Here is a 20,517-nt window from a genome sequence, read left to right as displayed (position 1 = left end):
GAAGAAGATACAAATTTCAGAAGGGGATCTGTATGACCTACAGTGACCTTTAAGTAGTAAGGGGAGCCTGTTGCATTTGAAGCCCATCCTTCATTGTGACTAAGCAACCTGCTTAGTCAAAATCACTAGCTAGCTTTTAACTCTGGGTCAACAAAGAAGCTGGTAGGTTTGGGGGGGGGGGGGGTTGCTGTAAATCATTATTACTACAGAACACATAAAATTACATCAACTTTAAAATAGTTTGAAGCAATGAAGATCTCTTAGATATTGGAGTATCACACTAAAAGTGCTGGAGGAACTCAGCAGGCCAGGCAGCATCTATGGAATTTCTCTTGTTTGAGATACGGAGTATACTTTCTTTTAAGAAATAATCTGATTTTGTTAATGTGAAGGGTATTGTGTTCTGAGTGAAATGACAATGTATCAGATATCAGTAATAACATTCTTGTTTTTCGAATCATTTCTAGGTACATCCTTGGGACCAATCAAATTTGACCATAATTTTATCTTAAATTTTAAAGCATACAAGCTGTTTTCATTTGTGCTCAAAATGTCTAATTTTAAGTCATGTTTATTTTCATGTAGATTTTGATATCCTTAGGCAAGATATGATTTAATGATAAAAACAGGAAGCACATTTATCAGTGTTTTGATTTAAAATACTTTTTACATTATTGAAGTATTTAATAAGTAAAAGTAAGTGCCCCATATTTACAGAAAATGCTTTAATATAAATAATATTGGGGAGTATAATAACATCATGAATATTTTGTATGCAGATCTGCATTGTCTGAAAATGATAATGGCAGTTCATTCAGGGATACTTTGGGTCCTATTTCTTTGAAGCTGAGATATATTCAGAATTGCAAGTTTGTTCCTAGATGAATGCATGCACATATCTCACTCCTTATTTGAGAGAATAGCAAACTGAGAAAACTTACTTTTCAGTTGAAATATGATCAATTTGAAAAGTAATCACTTGTCCAACATAGTCAAGGCCAATTTACAACCTTCTCCATTTTATTTGCAGTTTACAGTGTTGAATCAAGCTATTGTAAGATGTGTTTCTTGCTTTGCTGTTTTTCTAAATGAAAGGGCCCATGCAAAATTTTTGAAAAATCACTTTGCTTTTATTGTAAACTAAACAAACCGGTTTTATTAAAACAGTAAATTCAAGGGGAAAAGGTTTTTGATTAGCAATTCAAAATGATAATTTAATAGACTACTGTAGTACAACACCTTAAACTAACAATTGGTTGATAAAGTATTTGGGTTGTAAATTGGGAGTAATTCTTTCCTTCTAACCATGGCAAAAATATGCTGTGCTCCTGTTTTATATGTCATTCATTGAAGAAGCATTTTCACATACCAAGCTGGAAGTTAATTAATAAACTCAGTATTGATCCAAAAGTCGTTTACAGCCTTAAAATGGAAATGAAGATTTCATGTTGAAATGACAGATTTCTGGATTGAAGCAGATCCCAATTCCATAGGCAGGCCAGATGCTGCAGTTAATTATGCATAACTTATGAAATTAGAAAAGTTAAATAAAATCCTTTAAAAAAAATCTATCAAAGGGCAAAGAACATTTAAGAGGAAGCCATTATAAGAATCACAATCCCTGTTGCTTTTCTTTAAACTACAACCATATAACCATATAACAACCACAGCACGGAAACAGGCCATCTCGGCCCTGCTAGTCCGTGTCGAACTCTTAATCTCACCTAGTCCCACCTACCCGCACTCAGCCCATAACCCCCCACTCCTTTCCTGTCCATATACCTATCCAATTTTACCTTAAATGACACAACTGAACTGGCCTCTACTACTTCTACAGGAAGCTCATTCCACACAGCTACCACACTCTGAGTAAAGAAATACCCCCTTGTGTTTCCCTTAAACTTCTGCCCCCTAACTCTCAAATCATGTCCTCTTGTTTGAATCTCCCCTACTCTCAATGGAAACAGCCTATTCACGTCAACTCTATCTATCCCTCTCAAAATTTTAAATACCTCGATCAAATCCCCCCTCAACCTTCTACGCTCCAATGAATAGAGACCTAACTTGTTCAACCTTTCTCTGTAACATAATTGCTGAAACCCAGGTAACATCCTAGTAAATCATCTCTGCACCCTCTCTAATTTATTGATATCTTTCCTATAATTCGGTGACCAGAACTGCACACAATATTCCAAATTTGGCCTTACCAATGCCTTGTACAATTTTAACATTACATCCCAACTTCTGTACTCAATGCTCTGATTTATAAAGGCCAGCATTCCAAAAGCCTTCTTCACCACCCTATGTACATGAGACTCCACCTTCAGGGAACTATGCACTGTTATTCCTAGATCTCTCTGTTCCACTGCATTCCTTAATGCCCTACCATTTACCCTGTATGTTCTATTTGGATTATTCCTGCCAAAATGTAGAACCTCACACTTCTCAGCATTAAACTCCATCTGCCAATGTTCAGTCCATTCTTCTAACCGGCATAAATCTCCCTGCAAGCTTTGAAAACCCACCTCATTATCCACAACACCTTCTACCTTAGTATCATCAGCATACTTACTAATCCAATTTACCACCCCATCATCCAGATCATTTATGTATATTACAAACAACATTGGGCCCAAAACAGATCCCTGAGGCACCCCGCTAGTCACTGGCCTCCATCCCGATAAACAATTATCCACCACTACTCTCTGGCATCTCCCATCTAGCCATTGTTGAATCCATTTTATTACTCCAGCATTAATACCTAACGACTGAACCTTCTTAACTAACCTTCCATGTGGAACTTTGTCAAAGGCCTTGCTGAAGTCCATATAGACTACATCCACTGCCTTACCCTTGTCAACATTCCTCGTAACTTCTTCAAAAAATTCAATAAGGTTAGTTAAACATGACCTTCCATGCACAAATCCATGCTGGCTACTCCTAATCAGATCCTGTCTATCCAGATAGTTATAAATACTATCTCTAAGAATACTTTCCATTAATTTACCCACCACTGATGTCAAACTGACAGGACCCGGAGATTTATCCACTTTTAAATTTCTTAAAAGCGCCAGTACTTCCACCTCTTTAATTGTCATAGGTTCCATAACTTCCTTACTTGTTTCCCACACTTTACACAATTTAATATCCTTCTCCTTAGTGAATACCGAAGAGAAGAAATCATTCAAAATCTCTCCCATCTCCCTCGGCTCCACACATAGCTGACCACCCTGACTCTCTAAGGGACCAATTTTATCCCTCACTATCCTCTTGCTTTTAATATAACTGTAGAAACCTTTCGGATTTACTTTCACCTTATTTGCCAAACCAACCTCGTATCTTCTTTTAGCTTTTCTAATCTCTTTCTTAAGATTCCTTTTACATTCTTTATATTCCTCGAGCAATTCCTTTACTCCATGCTGCCTATATCTATTGTAGACATCTCTCTTTCTCCGAACCAGGTTTCTAATATCCCTTGAAAACCATGGTGCTTTCAAACCTTTAACCTTTCCTTTCAACCTAACAGGAACATAAAGATTCTGTACCCTCATAATTTCACCCTTAAATGACCTCCATTTCTTTATTACATCCTTCCCATAAAACAACTTGACCCAATCCACTCTCTCTAAACCCCTTCGCATCTCCTCAAAGTTAGCCTTTCTCCAATCAAAAATCTCAACTCTAGGTCCAGTCCTGTCCTTCTCCATAATTATATTGAAGCTAGTGCTATTGTGATCACTGGACCCGAAGTGCTCCCCAACACATACATCTGTCAGCTGACCTATCGCATTCCCTAACAGGAGATCCAACACTGCCCCATCTCTAGTCAGTACTTCTATGTATTGTTGCAAAAAACTATCCTGCACACATTTCACAAACTCTAAACCATCCAGCCCTTTTACAGAATGAGCTTCCCAGTCTATGTGTGGAAAATTAAAATCTCCCACAATCACCACCTTGTGTTTACTACAAATATCTGCTATCTCCTTACACATTTGCTCTTCCAACTCACGCTCCCCATTAGGTTGCCTATAATACACTCCTATCAGTGTTACTACACCCTTCCCATTCCTCAATTCCACCCAAATGGCCTCCCTAGAGGAGCTCTCTAATCTATCCTTCCAAAGCACCGCCATAAGATTTTCTCGGACAAGCAATGCAACACCTCCTCCTCTGGCCCCTCCTACTCTATCACACCTGAAGCAAGTAAATCCAGGAATATTTAGTTGCCAATCACACCCTTCCTGCAACCATGTTTCACTAATAGCTACAACATCATAATTCCAGGTATCAATCCACGCTTTAAGCTCATCCACCTTTCTTACAATGCTCCTAGCATTAAAATAGATACATTTAAGATACTCTCCACCTCCTCCTCCTCTCTTTTCATCTCTAACAATGCATTCAAATTTATTATACTTTTCTTTCTTCTCCCCTACATCTTCGGGCTGAGCGCATCCCTTCTCCATCACCTGCCTTTCCTCCCTCATACACAGTCTACTTACTTGCTCTACTGGTGAACTAACCTCCTCTCCCATAGTTTCCTCAAACTGATTCCCACCCCCCCCCCCATCTTACTAGTTTAAGGTCTGCCCTGTAGCCCTAGCAAACCTCCCCGCTAGGATATTGGTCCCCCCAGGATTCAAGTGTAACCCGTCCTTCTTGAACAGGTCACTCCTGCCCCAGAAGAGGTCCCAATGATCAAGAAACTTGAATCCCTGCCCCCTGCTCCAATCCCACAGCCAGGCATTCATCCTCCACCTCATTCCATTCCTACTCTCACTGTCGCGTGGCACAGGCAGTAATCCCAAGATTACTACCTTTGCGGTCCTTCTTCTTAACTGCCTTCCTAAGTCCCTGTACTCTCGTTTCAGGACCTCTTCCCCTTTCCTACCTATGTCATTGGTACCTACATGTACCATGACCTCTGGCTCCTCACCCTCCCATTTCAGGATACCTTGGACGCGATCAGAAACGTTCTGAACCCCTGACTATCGAATCCCCTATTACTATGGTCCTCTTTCTTTTATCCCTACCCTTCTGAGCTACAGGGCCATCCTCTGTGCCGGAGGCTCGGCCACTGCCACTCCCACCAGGTAGGCTGTCCCCCCCAACAGTACTCAAACATGAGTACTTATTGTCAAGGGGTACAGCCACTGGGCTACTCTCTAGTACCTGCCTCTTCCGCTTTCTGACCGTGACCCACCTATCTGCCTCCCGTGGCCCCGGAGTGACCACCTGCCTGTAACTCCTCTCTATCACCTCCTCACTCTCCCTGACCAGGCGAAGGTCATCGAGCTGCAGCTCCAGTTCCCTAACTCGGTCCTTCAGGAGCTGCAGTTCGGTGCACCTGGCGCAGATGTGGACGTCCAGGAGGCTCGGAGACTCCAGGATCTCCCACATCCGACACCGAGAACAACAAGCTGCCCTCACACTCATACTTCCCGAATAACTGAAAATAACAAGGAGAACTAAAAGATAAGCCTACTGTGCCCTCTTCCGCCTAAGCCCTCTGAGCCCAAGCCCTACACTCTGCTCCCGGCTCACTCTGCTGCCCGCTTCTTAAGGCTGCGTTCTTTTTATATCTTCCCTCCTTCCCAGGCCTCCTGCGCGCGCCTGCGCAGTCCCGCCTCTCAGAACTCCAATCTGAGACGCAATTTGAAAATGGCCGCTGCCGCACTTCCTCTCAAAGCCTCGCTGTCTTCTTCCAAACTAGAAGCTGTAGAATGTGTGGGAGTAACAGTTTGGAGGCCTCGCTGTTTTTCATTTATTAAAAGTATTACATTTGACGTTAAATATTACTGCAATGAAATATGTTTGTATAAATTCAGAAAAATTAATTGAAGTCTATTCAAATGTAGCTTGCCAAATTCCTTAGTTGCTCGGTTGAAAAGTCAAGCAGCTTACTGAGGATTTCAGGACAATAAATTTTGGATTTCACTCTCCCATAATGTTGGTTTTGGTGACCTTGACAGGAGAAAGTTATCCAGAGTTTAACTTTCAATTTTTAAACAGTACTAAGAAGACATAGATCATCTAGTCTAAGACATTGGTGACAAATGGTCACCTAGCAGAAGTAACACAGCAATCCGGAGCTGTAAACATTGCCTTCTAGAAGATATTAACAATTTTAGTAGCATTTCTTTCTAGTTACTATGTTTGATTATCTATTCTAAATAGAGTTTTCTTTGGTAAATCCTGCATTAATACATATACCTTCTGTTCTATGGAGATCCGGATAAGATGGTGTCAGCATACTATGCTCACTCTGTCGACATCTTCCAGATAACTCATGAAAATGTCTGTTTTGTTTCTTTTACTTCTGTTTTCCACCTTAAATGTGTTTCTGGGACTGTAAGAGTCTGGAGATTGATTGAGCAATCAAGTGCTGTGCTGTCTCTGAGAAAATTCTAGGAAGCGAGTGTGTACTCGGACAGCCTTGATGCAAAGAAATTTCAAGACGGGGCATGAGTCGATGTTCAACTCCATTTTTCCGGTTAAAGTGTCCATGCATCGCCGATTAAAGCATCAAGGAAGATTGAAACATGGAAGTGAATGCAGAAGGCGAGCAAGAGTTCAGCTCCGACTGCCTTCCTTTTGATCACTGCTGGAGAAGGAATCTGTGAGTGGCCTATCACTGGCTCGTGGTAGGCAGTAGGCATCTCTGCCTCGTGTGCTGTCCCTCTCTTTCGATGCATGTCGGTGGTATCGTGGTTCTGCGTTTATAGATTGGACTATTGCTTTTATGGACCATGGACTTCCTCAGATTTATCCTTTTCATATTCTGTGTTTTTATTGCCTGATCTTTTCTCGTTTTTTTGTGTGAGTGGAGCTGTTTAGAATTTGATGGGGCTGGTTTTGATGTTTCACTCTGGATGACTTTGACTTTCTTGTTCTTTCTTTGTTTTGTGGCTATCTGGAGAAGGCGGATTTCTGAGTTGTGTATGGATACGTGCTTTGATAATGAATGAACCTTTGAATTTTCAACCATGATTCAGAACTTTTAACCAGCACATCCATTGTGCTCTAGAACTATTTCCCTGGACCCAAACCCTCTATATCATCTTAAATGCTTTGTATTTGGGTGCTTTTTACTCAACTTTTCAACCTTGTCCTGCACAACCACTGAAACATCTTGGATAAGTATGCTGCAAAGTTTGCTGTGTGGAATCATTAAAAATGCCACGTTATTTATGCTGCATATCTGACACATGCAAACCCCACAGGCAACAGGAATTCCATCCATCAACAGTTAATTCACAAAGTCATAAAAAGGGAAAACTGTGCAAGTGATACTTTTAGTGGCATTATTGATGTGTTTGGCGCTGTTGGATTATAATTGTTCTTTTTCGGTGATTTACAGAATGTGGGTGTGCTACCCTGGCCAATCTTTTATTAGTCCCATTACGCTAGGGTGATAATGATTAGTCCATCTGGTGAAGTTACAATCACAATGCTGTTAGGGAGCAAAGTTTGAGATATCGTAACGGCAGTAATGAAGTAATCCTGATGCACCCTGAGCTCCAATCATCTGGCCAATTGAGGGTTTTTTCGTTGCTGGACTGGCAGAGTTTCCGATTAACTGTAACGAAACCCAATTTCCCTCGGAATCAATAAGGTATGTCTGTCTGTCTGTAATCACCTTGCCCACTGTTATACCTTTTTTTAGATGTACCTCTGTAACTGGATACTAGATTTCCTGACTGGGAGACCTCAGTCAGTCCGGATCGGAGACAGCATCTCCAACACCATCACACTGTGCACGGGGGCCCCCAGGGCTGTGTGCTCAGTCCACTGCTGTTCACTCTGCTGACCCACGACTGTGCTGCAACACACAGCTCAAACCATATCATCAAGTTCGCTGATGACACGACCGTGGTAATTCTCATCAGCAAGAACGATGAGTCAGCTTACAGAGAGGACGTGCAGTGGCTAACAGACTGGTGCAGAGCAAAACAACCTGTCTCTGAATGTGAACAAAACAAAAGAGATGGTTGTTGACTTCAGAAGGGCACAGAGCGACCACTCCCCGCTGAACATCGACGGCTCCTCGGTAAAGATCGTTAAGAGCACCAAATTTCTTGGTGTTCACCTGGGCGGAGAATCTCACCTGGTCCCTCAACACCAGCTCCATAGCAAAGAAAGCCCAGCAGCGTCTCTACTTTCTGCAAAGGCTGAGGAAAGAACATCTCCCACCCCCCCATCCTCATCACATTCTACAGGGGTTGTATTGAGAGCATCCTGAGCAGCTGCATCACTGCCTGGTTCAGAAATTGCACCATCTCGGATCGCAAGACCCTGCAGTGGATAGTGAGGTCAGCTGAGAAGATCATCAAGGTCACTCTTCTCACCATTACGGACATTTACATTACACGCTGCATCTGCAAGGCAAACAGCATTATGAAGGATCCCATACACCCCTCATACAAACTCTTCTCCCTCCTGCCATCTGGGAAAAGGCATCGGAGCATTCGGGCTCTCACGACCAGACTATGCAACAGTTTCTTCCCCCGAGCTATCAGACTCCTCAATATCCAGAGACTGGACTGACACCAACTTATTGCCCTCTACTGTGCCTATTTATTGTAATGCCTGCACTGTTTTGTGCACTTTATGCAGTCCTGGGTAGGTCTTCAGTCTAGTGTAGTTTTTTTTCTGTGTTTTCACGTAGTTCAGTGTAGTTTTTGTACTGATTCATGTAGCACCACGGTCCTGAAAAATGTCTCATTTTTACTATGTACTGTACCAGCAGTTATGGTCGAAATGACAATAAAAAGTGATGACTTGACTTGAGATGTTGCAAAGCAGGGTAATGATTTTTTTAAATTAACCAGGTGAATTTAAAAGAGCGCAGGAAATAACGCCTAGTGAGTTTAAGTGGAGTGTGGGGACCAGTCCCTTCATTAGAGTGTGAGCACGTGGCCCCAGCAAGTTATAAAGGAGCGTGGGACTGGAGCCCATGTGAGTTTAAAAGGAGTATGGAAGCATGGCCCTGGCAAGTTATGAAAGTGTGGAAAGAGAGCAGCCATTCCCACCATCGAGTAGGAAGTTTAAAGGGAGATGGGAATTATCATCCCGTGAGCCAGATCAAAGTTCAAAGTACATTTATTCTCATAGTATGGATATATGATACAACCTTGAGATTTGTCTGCTAACAGGAAGCCACAAAACAAAGACAGCCCAAAAGAACCCATTAGTAACAAAGACCATCAAACACCTAATGTACAGTGAGAACGAAAAACAAATCATGCAAACAATGAACAGAGGCAAGTAGCTTTCTGAACTGTGGTCCACGAAGACAGCCCTGTCCACAGACTCTTAGTTCAGCACGGAGAAGAGCAGTGAGCTGAAACGGCCCATCCCAACACCCTGACCTTTTCCGTCTGGTCCAGAGCCTAAATTGTTGTCATCCAAATGTCGGGTCCAGTCACTTGGAAACGCTCTGGGGCCTGGACCCCGCCGCCTTGATTCGGCCTGTACACAACCTTTCCAATTCGGCCTGGCGTTTGATTCATCAACCAGACATCAGGTTCAGTTACTTCGACATGCCCTGGACTCCACTACCTCGATTTGGGCTGCATCTGACATTTCCGATTTGACCCGGCGCTTAAATCGAACGAACCTCGGGCCTTCCTCACTCTCGGCAATGGGCCCACTGCCTTGCCTCAGCTCTGCCACAACTGTCACGATTTATGACAAATTGGATAGTGGGCTAACAGAAAACTTTGTTCATGAGTTAAGATATTGCATGAATTGGAGGAATGTTTGCAAGAAAGGTATCTTCCAGCTTCTTTGTAGGTCAGACAGGCAGACATACTTTATTGATCCCGAGGGAAATTGGGTTTCATTACAGCCGCACCACCAAGAATAGGGAAGAAATATAGCAATATAAAACCATAAATAATTAAATAATAATAAGTTAATAATGCCAAATGGAAATAAGTCCAGGACCAGCCTATTGGTTCAGGGTGTCTGACACTCCGAGGGAGGAGTTGTAAAGTTTGATGGCCACAGGCAGGAATGACTTCCTATGACGTTCAGTGTTGCATCTCGGTGGAATGAGTCTCTGGCTGAATGTACTCCTGTGCCTAACCAGTACATTATGGAGTGGATGGGAGACATTGTCCAAGATGGCATGCAACTTGGACAGCATCCTCTTCTCACACACCACAGTCAGTCCAGTTCCACCCCCTCAACATCACTGGCCTTGCAAATGAGCTTGTTGATTCTGTTGGTGTCTGCTATCCTCAGCCTGCTGCCCCAGCACACAACAGCAAACTTGATAGCACTGGTCACCACAGCCTGGTAGAACATCCTCAGCATTGTCCGGCAGATGTTAAAGAACCTCAGGAAATAGAGACGGCTCTGACCCTTCTTGTAGACAGCCTCAGTGTTCTTTGACCAGTCCAGTTTATTGTCCATTCGTATCCCCAGGATACGAATATCCTCCACCATGTCCACACTGACCCCTTGTAATAGAGACTGCACTTCTGTGAGGTACTGTCAAAGAATCCTATTTGAGTTGCTGCAGTGCGTGTTGCATAAAACACACCACTGCCTCAGCACTCCAGTGGTGGTGGTGAATACTTACTTTGAGTATGATTTGCCAATCATGCAAGTTGCTTTTGTCCATGAAATTCTACATATTTCTCCTTGAGAGTTCCAAACAGTCCAGAAGTATAAAGGTTAATTGTGGTGGTGACATTCGAAGCCACAGATAATGTGTAGCCACAAGATTCTGCAAGTGCTTACAGTGACAGTGTGATAACCTGATGCAATGCTGAAAGGAGTGGAATATATACTGGATTGCAAGTTGCAACTCCCTCTGCTATTTCTCATTGTGGTTTCCAGCTGGAAGCTCTCTCATCTTCATGATTCTGCTTCAGCTCCTATCATAACGATCCTTGTTATATTGTTTCAAACGCAATGTTGAAGTGTTGTGATTCAGAAAAACATTCAAAATCTGGAAAATGTGTACTCACTTCAAGTTGCGTGAACAAATTTTAAGCAACCAATAGGTAAGAAAGTAGTTGTGAGTATTTAATGTTAATCAGCTACCTCAGCTGTAAGAGATCTTGCTGCATTGCAACAGGCATATTTTAGGAGTGTAGGGAACCCATAGATGCAGTATGAAAGTCTGTTGAAATAATGTTGCAATTTACTGATTATTAACTATTAAGGATAGTTGCTTTTACAGAGTTAACACACAGAAATCTAACGTGGTTCAGTTTCAGGTGGAATTTGTCAGGAATTTAGATTTTGAACACCCTCACATTCTTGCTTGTTTTAACCAGTTAGAGCACCACTGTACAGGACTAGCTATACAATCAGAATCCGATTCCCACCACTGTCTGTGGGAGCTCTGTGACTACATTGGTTTCCACCAGGTGCTTCGGTTTCCTCCCATATTTCAAAGATATATGGTTAGGGTCTGTAAGTCATGGGCGTGCTATGGTGCCGCAAGAAGCATAGTGACTTGCTGCAAATACTTACTGATTTGATCAGATGCAAATGGCACTTTTCTACATGTTTCAGTGTACAAGTGACAAATAAAGCTAATCTTATCTTTGATCTGCACACAAAGTCACAAAACTCTTTCAGGTTAAAATTGTACCCACAGTTCCCACTATATAGTGGAATGTTAATTTGAGTATCATAGTCATCATCTTCAATTAAAATCATATCTGAAAATAAGAAGCAATTGCAATTTTTTTGTCTGATAGCAGCCATGATCTAAAACCTAATTTATATTAACCAGTTTACAAAAAGCAGCGAGTGATCACATTAGCTAAATAAATGCAGCATTCAACCCTTCCATTTCTCTTGATGTGCAAGAACTTCAAAAATGTCTTTCATTATTTATATCATGTATTATAAAGTGTAGAAAATATGCATTATCATTAAAAGATTAAATGCACCACCTTTGCATCATTTGACAAGGCTATAATATGATGAGGCACAAGGAGACAGAAATTTCAACGTAAATGTCAAATTGGAAACTGCTCATTTGCAAGGCATTTCTGGATGCTGGATTGTTAGTGTGGAAGCACAAGAGGAAACGGATCTGGGTGATATATTTGTTCCAAACTGGCGAAAGCAAGTATAGTATAGATGTCTGTGGAGAGCAGGAATGTAGCTCTTGGTCTATTGTCAGCTATGGCAATGCTGCCACATAATTTAAAACTTATTTCAGGAAAGTGGCTTTTTAAGTTATAACACAAGATTTTAAAAAAATTGTTTATAAGCTCCTGAATAAAAATAAAGGAGTGGATCCCTTGAAGCCCCATTTGGTGTGTGTGCATGTGGATGTGGGACAGGGGCATGGGGTTCTCGAGTTGTCACACATTCTCGGTCCGTATCACTTCCTCAGTTAGAAGTAGCCAGAACCAGTTATATACACACATTTCCACTTGTGTCATTCACAATGAGGGCTCAGCATAATCAAATAAATATAGATTTGTTGATTCTTAACTTCAATTGTGAAACCATTCTGTCTGTTACTTTCTCTAAGGTATGTTTAACCAGAGAAAACTATTGTCTCTAGCACTAATGTCTTCATCAGAAATAAAAGTCTGCTTTTTTTTTAATAGATGTTGAAAGAATTAGACTCAGAGCTATTGTATCATAGGATCAAATGTTAAACACTATGGTGAATCCATTGGATTCTTGCATAATCTTGGACAAATAAAAGTTTGACAGAAAACTGAGGTAATTGTTGCAGGAAGAGGAGTTTGAGTAAGACTGGAAATTATGAGAAATATTGGAGAGCAGATAGTTTCCAGTGGCTGAGGGATCTGGAGCAAGGACAAGAGATTAATATATATCAATCTCTTTATTAAGGCAGCAGGATGCAATGTGAAAGGGTGATAAAACCGTCATTGCTAAATTGATTCATCCAGTCCAATTGACAAAGTTCACTGTGTTTGCTATATTTCTTTTATTATGAAGTCTTATATTTTCCAGATTTTAAAAACATGTATTATTGGAAATTTGAAACAAAACCAGAAGGTGCTGAGATCACTGAGTGTCCTTGACAGTGAAGAATAGGACCATGTTTCCTCCTCTGTCCTTGTCGCTTTAAAATGTGCTTGTTTTCTTACTCAGTTCAAACAAAGCCTTCAACCTGAAACCTTATTTTTTTCAGAACCTCCACTTCTTGACAACTCCATTTCCAATCGTGATCATTTTGGCTTTTCAAATGTCTCTTTCTTTGGAGTACTTTGTATCAAACCTTTGTTTATTTGGAATCACATCTCTGTAATGGCTTTTCATTCAAATCCGTTTCAAATGATTTTTCTGCACTGTCTTATTATAAATGCATTGAGATGAACTGCCTTTAGTTTTTAACTTGCACCATCTTACCTGTTGACGCACTCTCTTACTGCTGAACTAAAGTACCAAAAGCAAAGTGAGGTCGTCCTTCTTGGATCCTGCGTAGTATAATTGCTCCCTGTAAATTCAAGTGATTAAACTTGACTTCCAAAGGCCTTCTATTTCCAACTGTCTGGCTAAGAGTGAGTTCTTACCCACAAAAGAGATGTTCCACATATATAGTTAATTGAGATTTATTGAGCTACCTCCTGGTTTAGTTATAATGGCTACATTGATATATCAGAATCAGGTTTATTATCACCGGCACATAACGTGAAATTTGTTAACTTAGCAGCAGCAGTTTAATGCAATGCATAATATAGAAGAAGAGAAAGAAATACAAACCCATTTGTATAATAATAAAGTAAATCAATTTACAGTTTATGTATATTGGATAGATTAAAATTGTGCAAGAACAGAAATGATTGTATATTTAAAAAGTAAGGAAGTGTCCAAGGGTTCAATGTCCATTTAGGAATCGGATAGCAGAGGGGAAGAAGCTGTTCCTGAATCTGACTGTGTGCCTTCAGGCTTCTGTACCTCATACCTGATGGTAACAGTGAGAAAAGGGCATGCCCTGGGTGCTGGACATCCTTAATATGTCATAGTTGAATGGACAATCTGTTTGTGTGAATGAAACATATTCTATTTCAGATCTTCATTATTTTACTGACCTACTTACATTTCAGATATTCTAGCAGCTCCCCCTATTAATAACTGGATTCCTTGCAATTTGCTTGCCGACACAACTTTGACAGACGACGCAATAGCCACTGCTCTACATACTGTCCTTACAAATCTGGAGAAAAAGAATGCTTATGTGAGAATGTTGTTGGTGGATTACAGTTCAGCATTCAATACCATAATTCCATCCCGGCTTGACAGGAAGCTCAGAGATCTCGGCCTTGACCCTGCCTAGTGCAGCTGGATCCTGGACTTCCTGTTAGATTCCTAGAGGGTGATAAGAGTAGGGTCCCTCTGACTCTCAACACAAGAGCCCCTCAGGGCTGTGTACTAAGTCCCCTCCTTTACTCCCTGTATACCCGTGACTGCATCACCACCCACAGCTCCAATCTGCTAATTAAATTTGCCAATGACACTACATTGATTGGCCTAATCTCAAACAATAACGAGGTGGCCTACAGACAAGAAGTCATCTCTCTGACAACTGTGATGTCAAGAAAACAATCTCTCCCTCAATGTTGCAAAAAGCGAGAAGCTGGTTGTGGATTACAGGAGGAATGAAGATGGGTTAACCCCTATTGACATCAATGGATCTGGGGTTGAGAGGGTGAACAGCTTTAAGTTCCTCAGCATCCACGTCACCGAGGACCTCATGTGATCTGTACACACCAGCTGTGTGGTGAAAAAGGCACAGCAGCGCCTTTTTCATCTCAGACGGTTCAGGAAGTTTGGTATGGACCCCCAAATCCTAAAGGCTTTCTACAGGGGCACAAATGACAGCATCCTGACTGGCTGCATCACTGCCTGGTATGGGAACTGTACTTCTCCATCACAAGACTCTGCAGAGAGTGGTGTGGACAGCCCAGCATATCTGTAGACATGAACTTACCATCATTCAGGACATTTACAAAGTCAGGTGTGAATAAAGGGCCCGAAGGATCATTGGGGACTCGAGTCACCCCAACCACAAACTATTCCACCTGCTACCATCATTAAATTATTTTTAAATAGTTTTTTAAACATGTTAAGTGTGGTGCATGTTTTTAAATTCTCACTACAACTGTTCCATAAATTCACCCCTCGGTCTGAAATACAATGATTTTTTACATTTGTTCCTATCCTTTGTTTTTGAAATATCCATGCTCCTCTCAAATCACGTTGACTCTCTCTCATTTTAAACAACCTTTGGATACTTTGTGCTAACTCCATTTTTTACTTTATACATAATTTGTATTTTAAAATCTACAAATTCTCTGAATTTTAAAATATTTAGTTGAATAAATAGTGGATTGGTTGGCTCATAATAACTTGTTTTATTTATAATTCCTATGGCTTTCTTTTGGAGGAGAAAAATCGAGTTTGTATTTGTTTTGTATGTATTTCCCTGTACCTTTACACAGTAAGTCATGTATGGGACTATAAGTGAACAGTGTGAAGAAGTTGCCCCTTGGGTCCCTTTTAAATCTTTTCCCTCTCACTGTAACCATATGCCTTCTGATTTTACTGTTGTGACTGTAATTTCAATATCAACACAATTTATAATTGTAATTTATAATTACTAATTACTAATTCACTAATTAATACAATTGAAAACATATGCTGGTTTTGCATTACTAATTTATTTTTTGTTAATCTTAAAATTAAGTTTGGGGCTGATTATTTGGAATTCAGAAGTATCAGAAAAGTACATGGGAAAGGTAAATTCCAAGTGCATATAGAGAATGTTCAGAACTTCTATGGAAAATCGTAATTTTCTGTTAAATTGTTCTAAATGCTCTCAAGTTCTCCTAATTTCATCAAGAACTGCACACATATGCACCCATGGCTGAAGATAATTTCTATTTTGTTCAATAATTTTTGGGTAATTATATGCATGTATCTACTTGCCTCTACTTCTCCAGTACTGCTACTGACATACAGTGTATGCAGGTTATGAAAGTTTCATTTAATACAGTAATTTAATTATTAATGACAAGGTTCAGTATTGCTTAGTCATAAATGATAACATTGGACAAAATTTTTCGTAAGTATTGCTTCCTCAGAATTTTGTTCGTTTATGATAAACTGCTTGAAGCTGAAGACAAATATAATTTCAGACTACTTGTATCACGTAGGAATTTGGAGAAACAAGAAATTATCTTTTATTGAATATAATGCATTTAATTGCATAATAGTGCTGATGCTTTGCAGTAGTTTAACGAAGCTAAAAATTTTTTGTTGATAATTTTTGTTTGTACTCAGTGCCTGAAGCTTCTTGCTTAAGTGTCCAACAATGATCAGCCAGCATTGATGGATTCTAGTTGCTCTAATATCATTTCTCCATGGTCGCAATGTCCAGGTGAAACTTTCACCATGCTTGTCACTGACAGTACCAAGATTTGCAGGGAGGAAATTTGAATGAGAATGCAGAAAATGAATTCTTAGTAACATGTTGCACTTCATGGTTTTGTGTGCTTGAAGCATGTTGTCAATCAGACGTACATAGTTTGATGCTCTGTAATTGTCAAGAAAATTTTCAGCAACATCCTTGAATGCCTTCCATACAATTCTTTCCGGTCCCACCAGAAATTCTTTGAATTGCCTGTCATCGATGATCTGTTTGACCTGTGGGCCAACAAAAATGCCTTCTTTAATCTTAGCATCAGTTATTCTGGAAACATCTGTCTCAAATATCAAAATCCTTTATGGAAATTTATAGCCTTTCTAAAACCTGCTCTGCCATGCAGCATCTGCCCTGCCGAAGCATCCCTAGCCATGCCTGGACAAGACAGAAAACTTTTCAGCAACTTTTTAATTGACTTGAATTCTGAATTGAATTAACAAATACAGGTGATTTTTTTTTTAAATGGTGTATGATAGGGAAGTAACCAAAACTATTTAGGAAGCAAAATCTTTGATGTCCTGTGTAAGTTATAATCATAAATCATAAATACTTTTGAACAATTAATTACTTTGGAAGATTATCAGTTTATGTTGCTTTGTTGTGTGGGAGAATAAATGAATGCATTATACTTCACACCAAGTTAGCAAATCTAGTATGAAACATCTAAATTTAATTGACAACATAACCTATGTAATTTCTCTAATTAACCAACCCACATTACTAACTTTCCTTAAATCTAATGCAGTCTCAACTCTGGGAGATTTTTGTTAATTTGACATTTTCATAACTATGTGTTTATATAGCATCTATGAAGTATTTTCAGTAACAAATAGATTCCAAAGACTTTGACACTTTCTTTTAAACATAGCTGAAGGTTCCAAATTAAAGAAATTAGAACACTCTATATGATAAGATTATTGCTGAGAAAAAGAGCCAAGTAATATCTTATATATATATATTTATATATATAGTGAGACATTAATAAACTGAAAATGTTGAGTACTGGAACATAAAATGGAATATGTTAATGTATAAGTACAATCAGCAATAAGAAAGTCAACTTGTCTGTCTGGTTTTAAAGCAAGAATTATGAGTATAGAAGCAAAAAGGCCTCATTGTAAGAGTGCACTTTCAGCATTCCTGGAGTAGTTATGTAGGATTTTCTTCTTTATATGTAAGAAAGGAAATACTTATTTTCAGCTAGCACCGTATGGGTTCAACAGATGGCTGCCTGTGTGAAGAATTTATCTTTCAATGTGAAATTGAGTAAGATGGGCCCACTTGAGATGAGATCCTGTTGAAATAAACAGTCAATATATCAGGTTGAGACACCCTCATCAGGTGTTTATGATCCACTGAACTTTATTCTGGTCACTTGTAACTTTTATACATGTCATCATGTGAATGTGGAATACGTTTCTTAGCTTGGGCTCTTGCACCATTTTGTGACACTGAAAACTTTGTGTATTAGGAGGGAGCTCGAAAATCTGGCTGGCTGGTTTCACAACCATGTCTTTCTCAATGTCAGCAAGACCAAGGAGAAGATAATTAACTTCAGGAGGAAGAAACCAAAGGTCCATGAGCCAGTCCTCTTCCTGAAATCAGAGATGGACAGGGTCAGCAACTTTAATTAAAGTTATCATTTCAGAACATCTAAGTGCAATTATGAAGAAAGCACAGCAGTGTCTCTACTTAGGAGTTTACAAAAATTCGGCCTGACACCTAAAATTTTGACAAACCTCTATAGGATGTGTTATGGAGAGTAGATTGACTGGTTGCATCACAGCCTATATGGAAACACCAATGTCCTTGAGAGAAAATTCCTACAAAAAGTAGTGGATACAGCCCAGTCAATTGCAGGTAAACCCCTCCCCACTATTGAGCACATCTACATGAAGTGCTGTTGTATGAAAGCAGCATCTGTCTTTAAGGAAACCCATCACCCAGGTCATGCTCTCTTCTTGCTGCTGCCATCAGAAAAAAGGTACAGGAGCTTCAGGACCCATACCACCAGGTTCAGGAACAATTATTGCCCCTGAACCATCAGGCTCTTGGACCAGATGGGATAACTTCACTCACACCATCATCTGAATTGTTCCCTCAACCTATGGACTCACTTTCAAGGACTCCTCACCTCATGTTCTTGATATTTATTGTTTATTTATTTATCTTTTTCTCTTTTGTATTTACACATTGGTTGATTGTCTGTGATGCTGGGTGTGGTCTTTTATTGATTTTGTTCTGTTCCTTGGATTTACTGAGTGTGCACACAAGAAAACAAATCTTGTTATATATGGTGACATATATATACTTTGATAATAAATTAACTTTGAACTTTTTAATAGAACTGTGCTTCAGACCCTTATCTCTTCAGAGAGTGGTCTCCCTTTACAAATACAACTTCTCTGCCACCATTGGCACTTTTGAGTTGTTGCCTGTCCTTTATACCACTAATTTCAAGAGATGAAAGGAAGACCTATGCACTAGCACCAAATCTCAAGGCTTGCCACACAATTATGAAGTCTCTATTGTTCTACCAGTTTAAATGAGAGAAACAAAAACAACTCTTGTCCATTTATAGAACAGAAAACAGAGCAGTACTACAGAGGAACAGACCCTCCTGCTGTCTGTGAGTCTGCACTTCCAACCATGATGCCCATGCCACCTGCCTGCGTGTAGACTCCATTCCTTGCCTGCCAAAGTGAATGGAGAAAATTAATGAATTGCTTTACCTGCACTTGCATTTTTTTGCTCAGAGCTGGTGGCCCCATCCAGATAACTGGGGCTGCAGTACTTACACCAGCATGTGGCCTCACTGAGCCCAGCAGCAGTGATTCAGCTGTTGAACTCACTGCAGAGTCCAGTGACAGAGCAAAGGACCAGGCGCCCAACCATCTGACCTGCAGGGTGGCTCTGAATTCTACAATTCTTTCAGGATGCACAAGTTAGAGATAGGAGAGCAATGAGTAGCATTTAGTGGGCTGTCTCCTACAGAGCCACTAACCGAAGGAAGGTATTATTCAGCCCACTTTACTCTGTAGAAAGAATAGAGAAAAAAGGAGAGGAATCCATGAAATTTGTAAAATACACATATTGTGCTGAATGTGGAAAGAAGTAACTACTGTACTTCTAGTGAATTTACATTTTTTTCTGAATTTATTACAAAGAGAAAATCATTCTTGCTCAACTTTAATGGCAAGGAATGGTTCTGAGGTATTAGGTAACCTTACACATTTCTCATTTTTGATAATCAATGTGCTGTGACATTAGTTGTACTTTATTATAATGTCACATTTATACGTTACTAAAGGTTAACTACTTTTTAATACAGCATCCCAAGATTGCAAAGGTTATTGAGCTGCTACAACCCCGAAGAGCCGGTTTTCCTTGGTGAGCGCTATGGATATGGCCTGAGCACTGGAGGATACAGCTATATTACAGGAGGTGGTGGGTAAGTGGGCCTCCATGTGGATGTGCGTGAACTCTCATTCACACACATATATAGTGAGGGCGACAGCACAGAAAACACTGCTATCTTCTTCCACATTGCCTCCCTTTTTATCCTCCCTCAGTCACTTCCCTTTGTACCCCTCCGACTAGTTCTTACCTATCCAATTCCCTTCTACTGTGACATTAATCCTAAAACCACATGCGCTTTCGAGACATTTCTTAAACTGCTGTTACAAATTTGCTGCTTCACTGCTGGAAATGGCAACTCACATTGAGCTCTCTGGAGTGGAAGCAGGCCACCCTTCACCCTGCAGTGCTGCTAAGTGATAAATTGGAGGGTGCAAGGGTATTACTGAAACAATTGAGATGAAATCTTACTATTCTAGAGCTAAATTGCCATATAATTTTCTATATACATCTACTTAAACCTTGACTTGACTTAAAATTTTCTCTCTAGCAAAATGGCTGATATGTTCTACCAATGAGTACAATTTCTATTGAATGAAAGCAATCCACACTAACAATTTATTGAATGAGTCTCCTTTTTTAACTCATTGTGTCCAACATTTTGGATATCCCCTGAAGTGTTTGTTTTATGGTAAACACTCAGCATGTCTTACATCATCTTT

At 40.1% G+C, this 20,517-nt stretch overlaps 1 protein-coding gene across 2 annotated transcripts in view; it reads left to right on the top strand.

Moving 5' to 3' along the window:
• b3glcta (beta 3-glucosyltransferase a) overlaps window positions 1-20,517 on the top strand; it is a 190,201-nt gene that overhangs the window by 156,968 nt on the left and 12,716 nt on the right. For both annotated transcript variants that reach the window (XM_059964118.1, XM_059964117.1), the window contains exon 13: window positions 19,770-19,889. In XM_059964118.1, coding sequence (XP_059820101.1) covers window positions 19,770-19,889 — 120 coding nt within the window. The remainder of the gene's footprint in view (window positions 1-19,769; window positions 19,890-20,517) is intronic.

The sequence above is a fragment of the Hypanus sabinus genome, chromosome 3, assembly GCF_030144855.1.
Source record: "Hypanus sabinus isolate sHypSab1 chromosome 3, sHypSab1.hap1, whole genome shotgun sequence".
NCBI lineage: Eukaryota > Metazoa > Chordata > Chondrichthyes > Myliobatiformes > Dasyatidae > Hypanus > Hypanus sabinus.
This window is presented reverse-complemented; position numbering and strand designations above follow the sequence as displayed.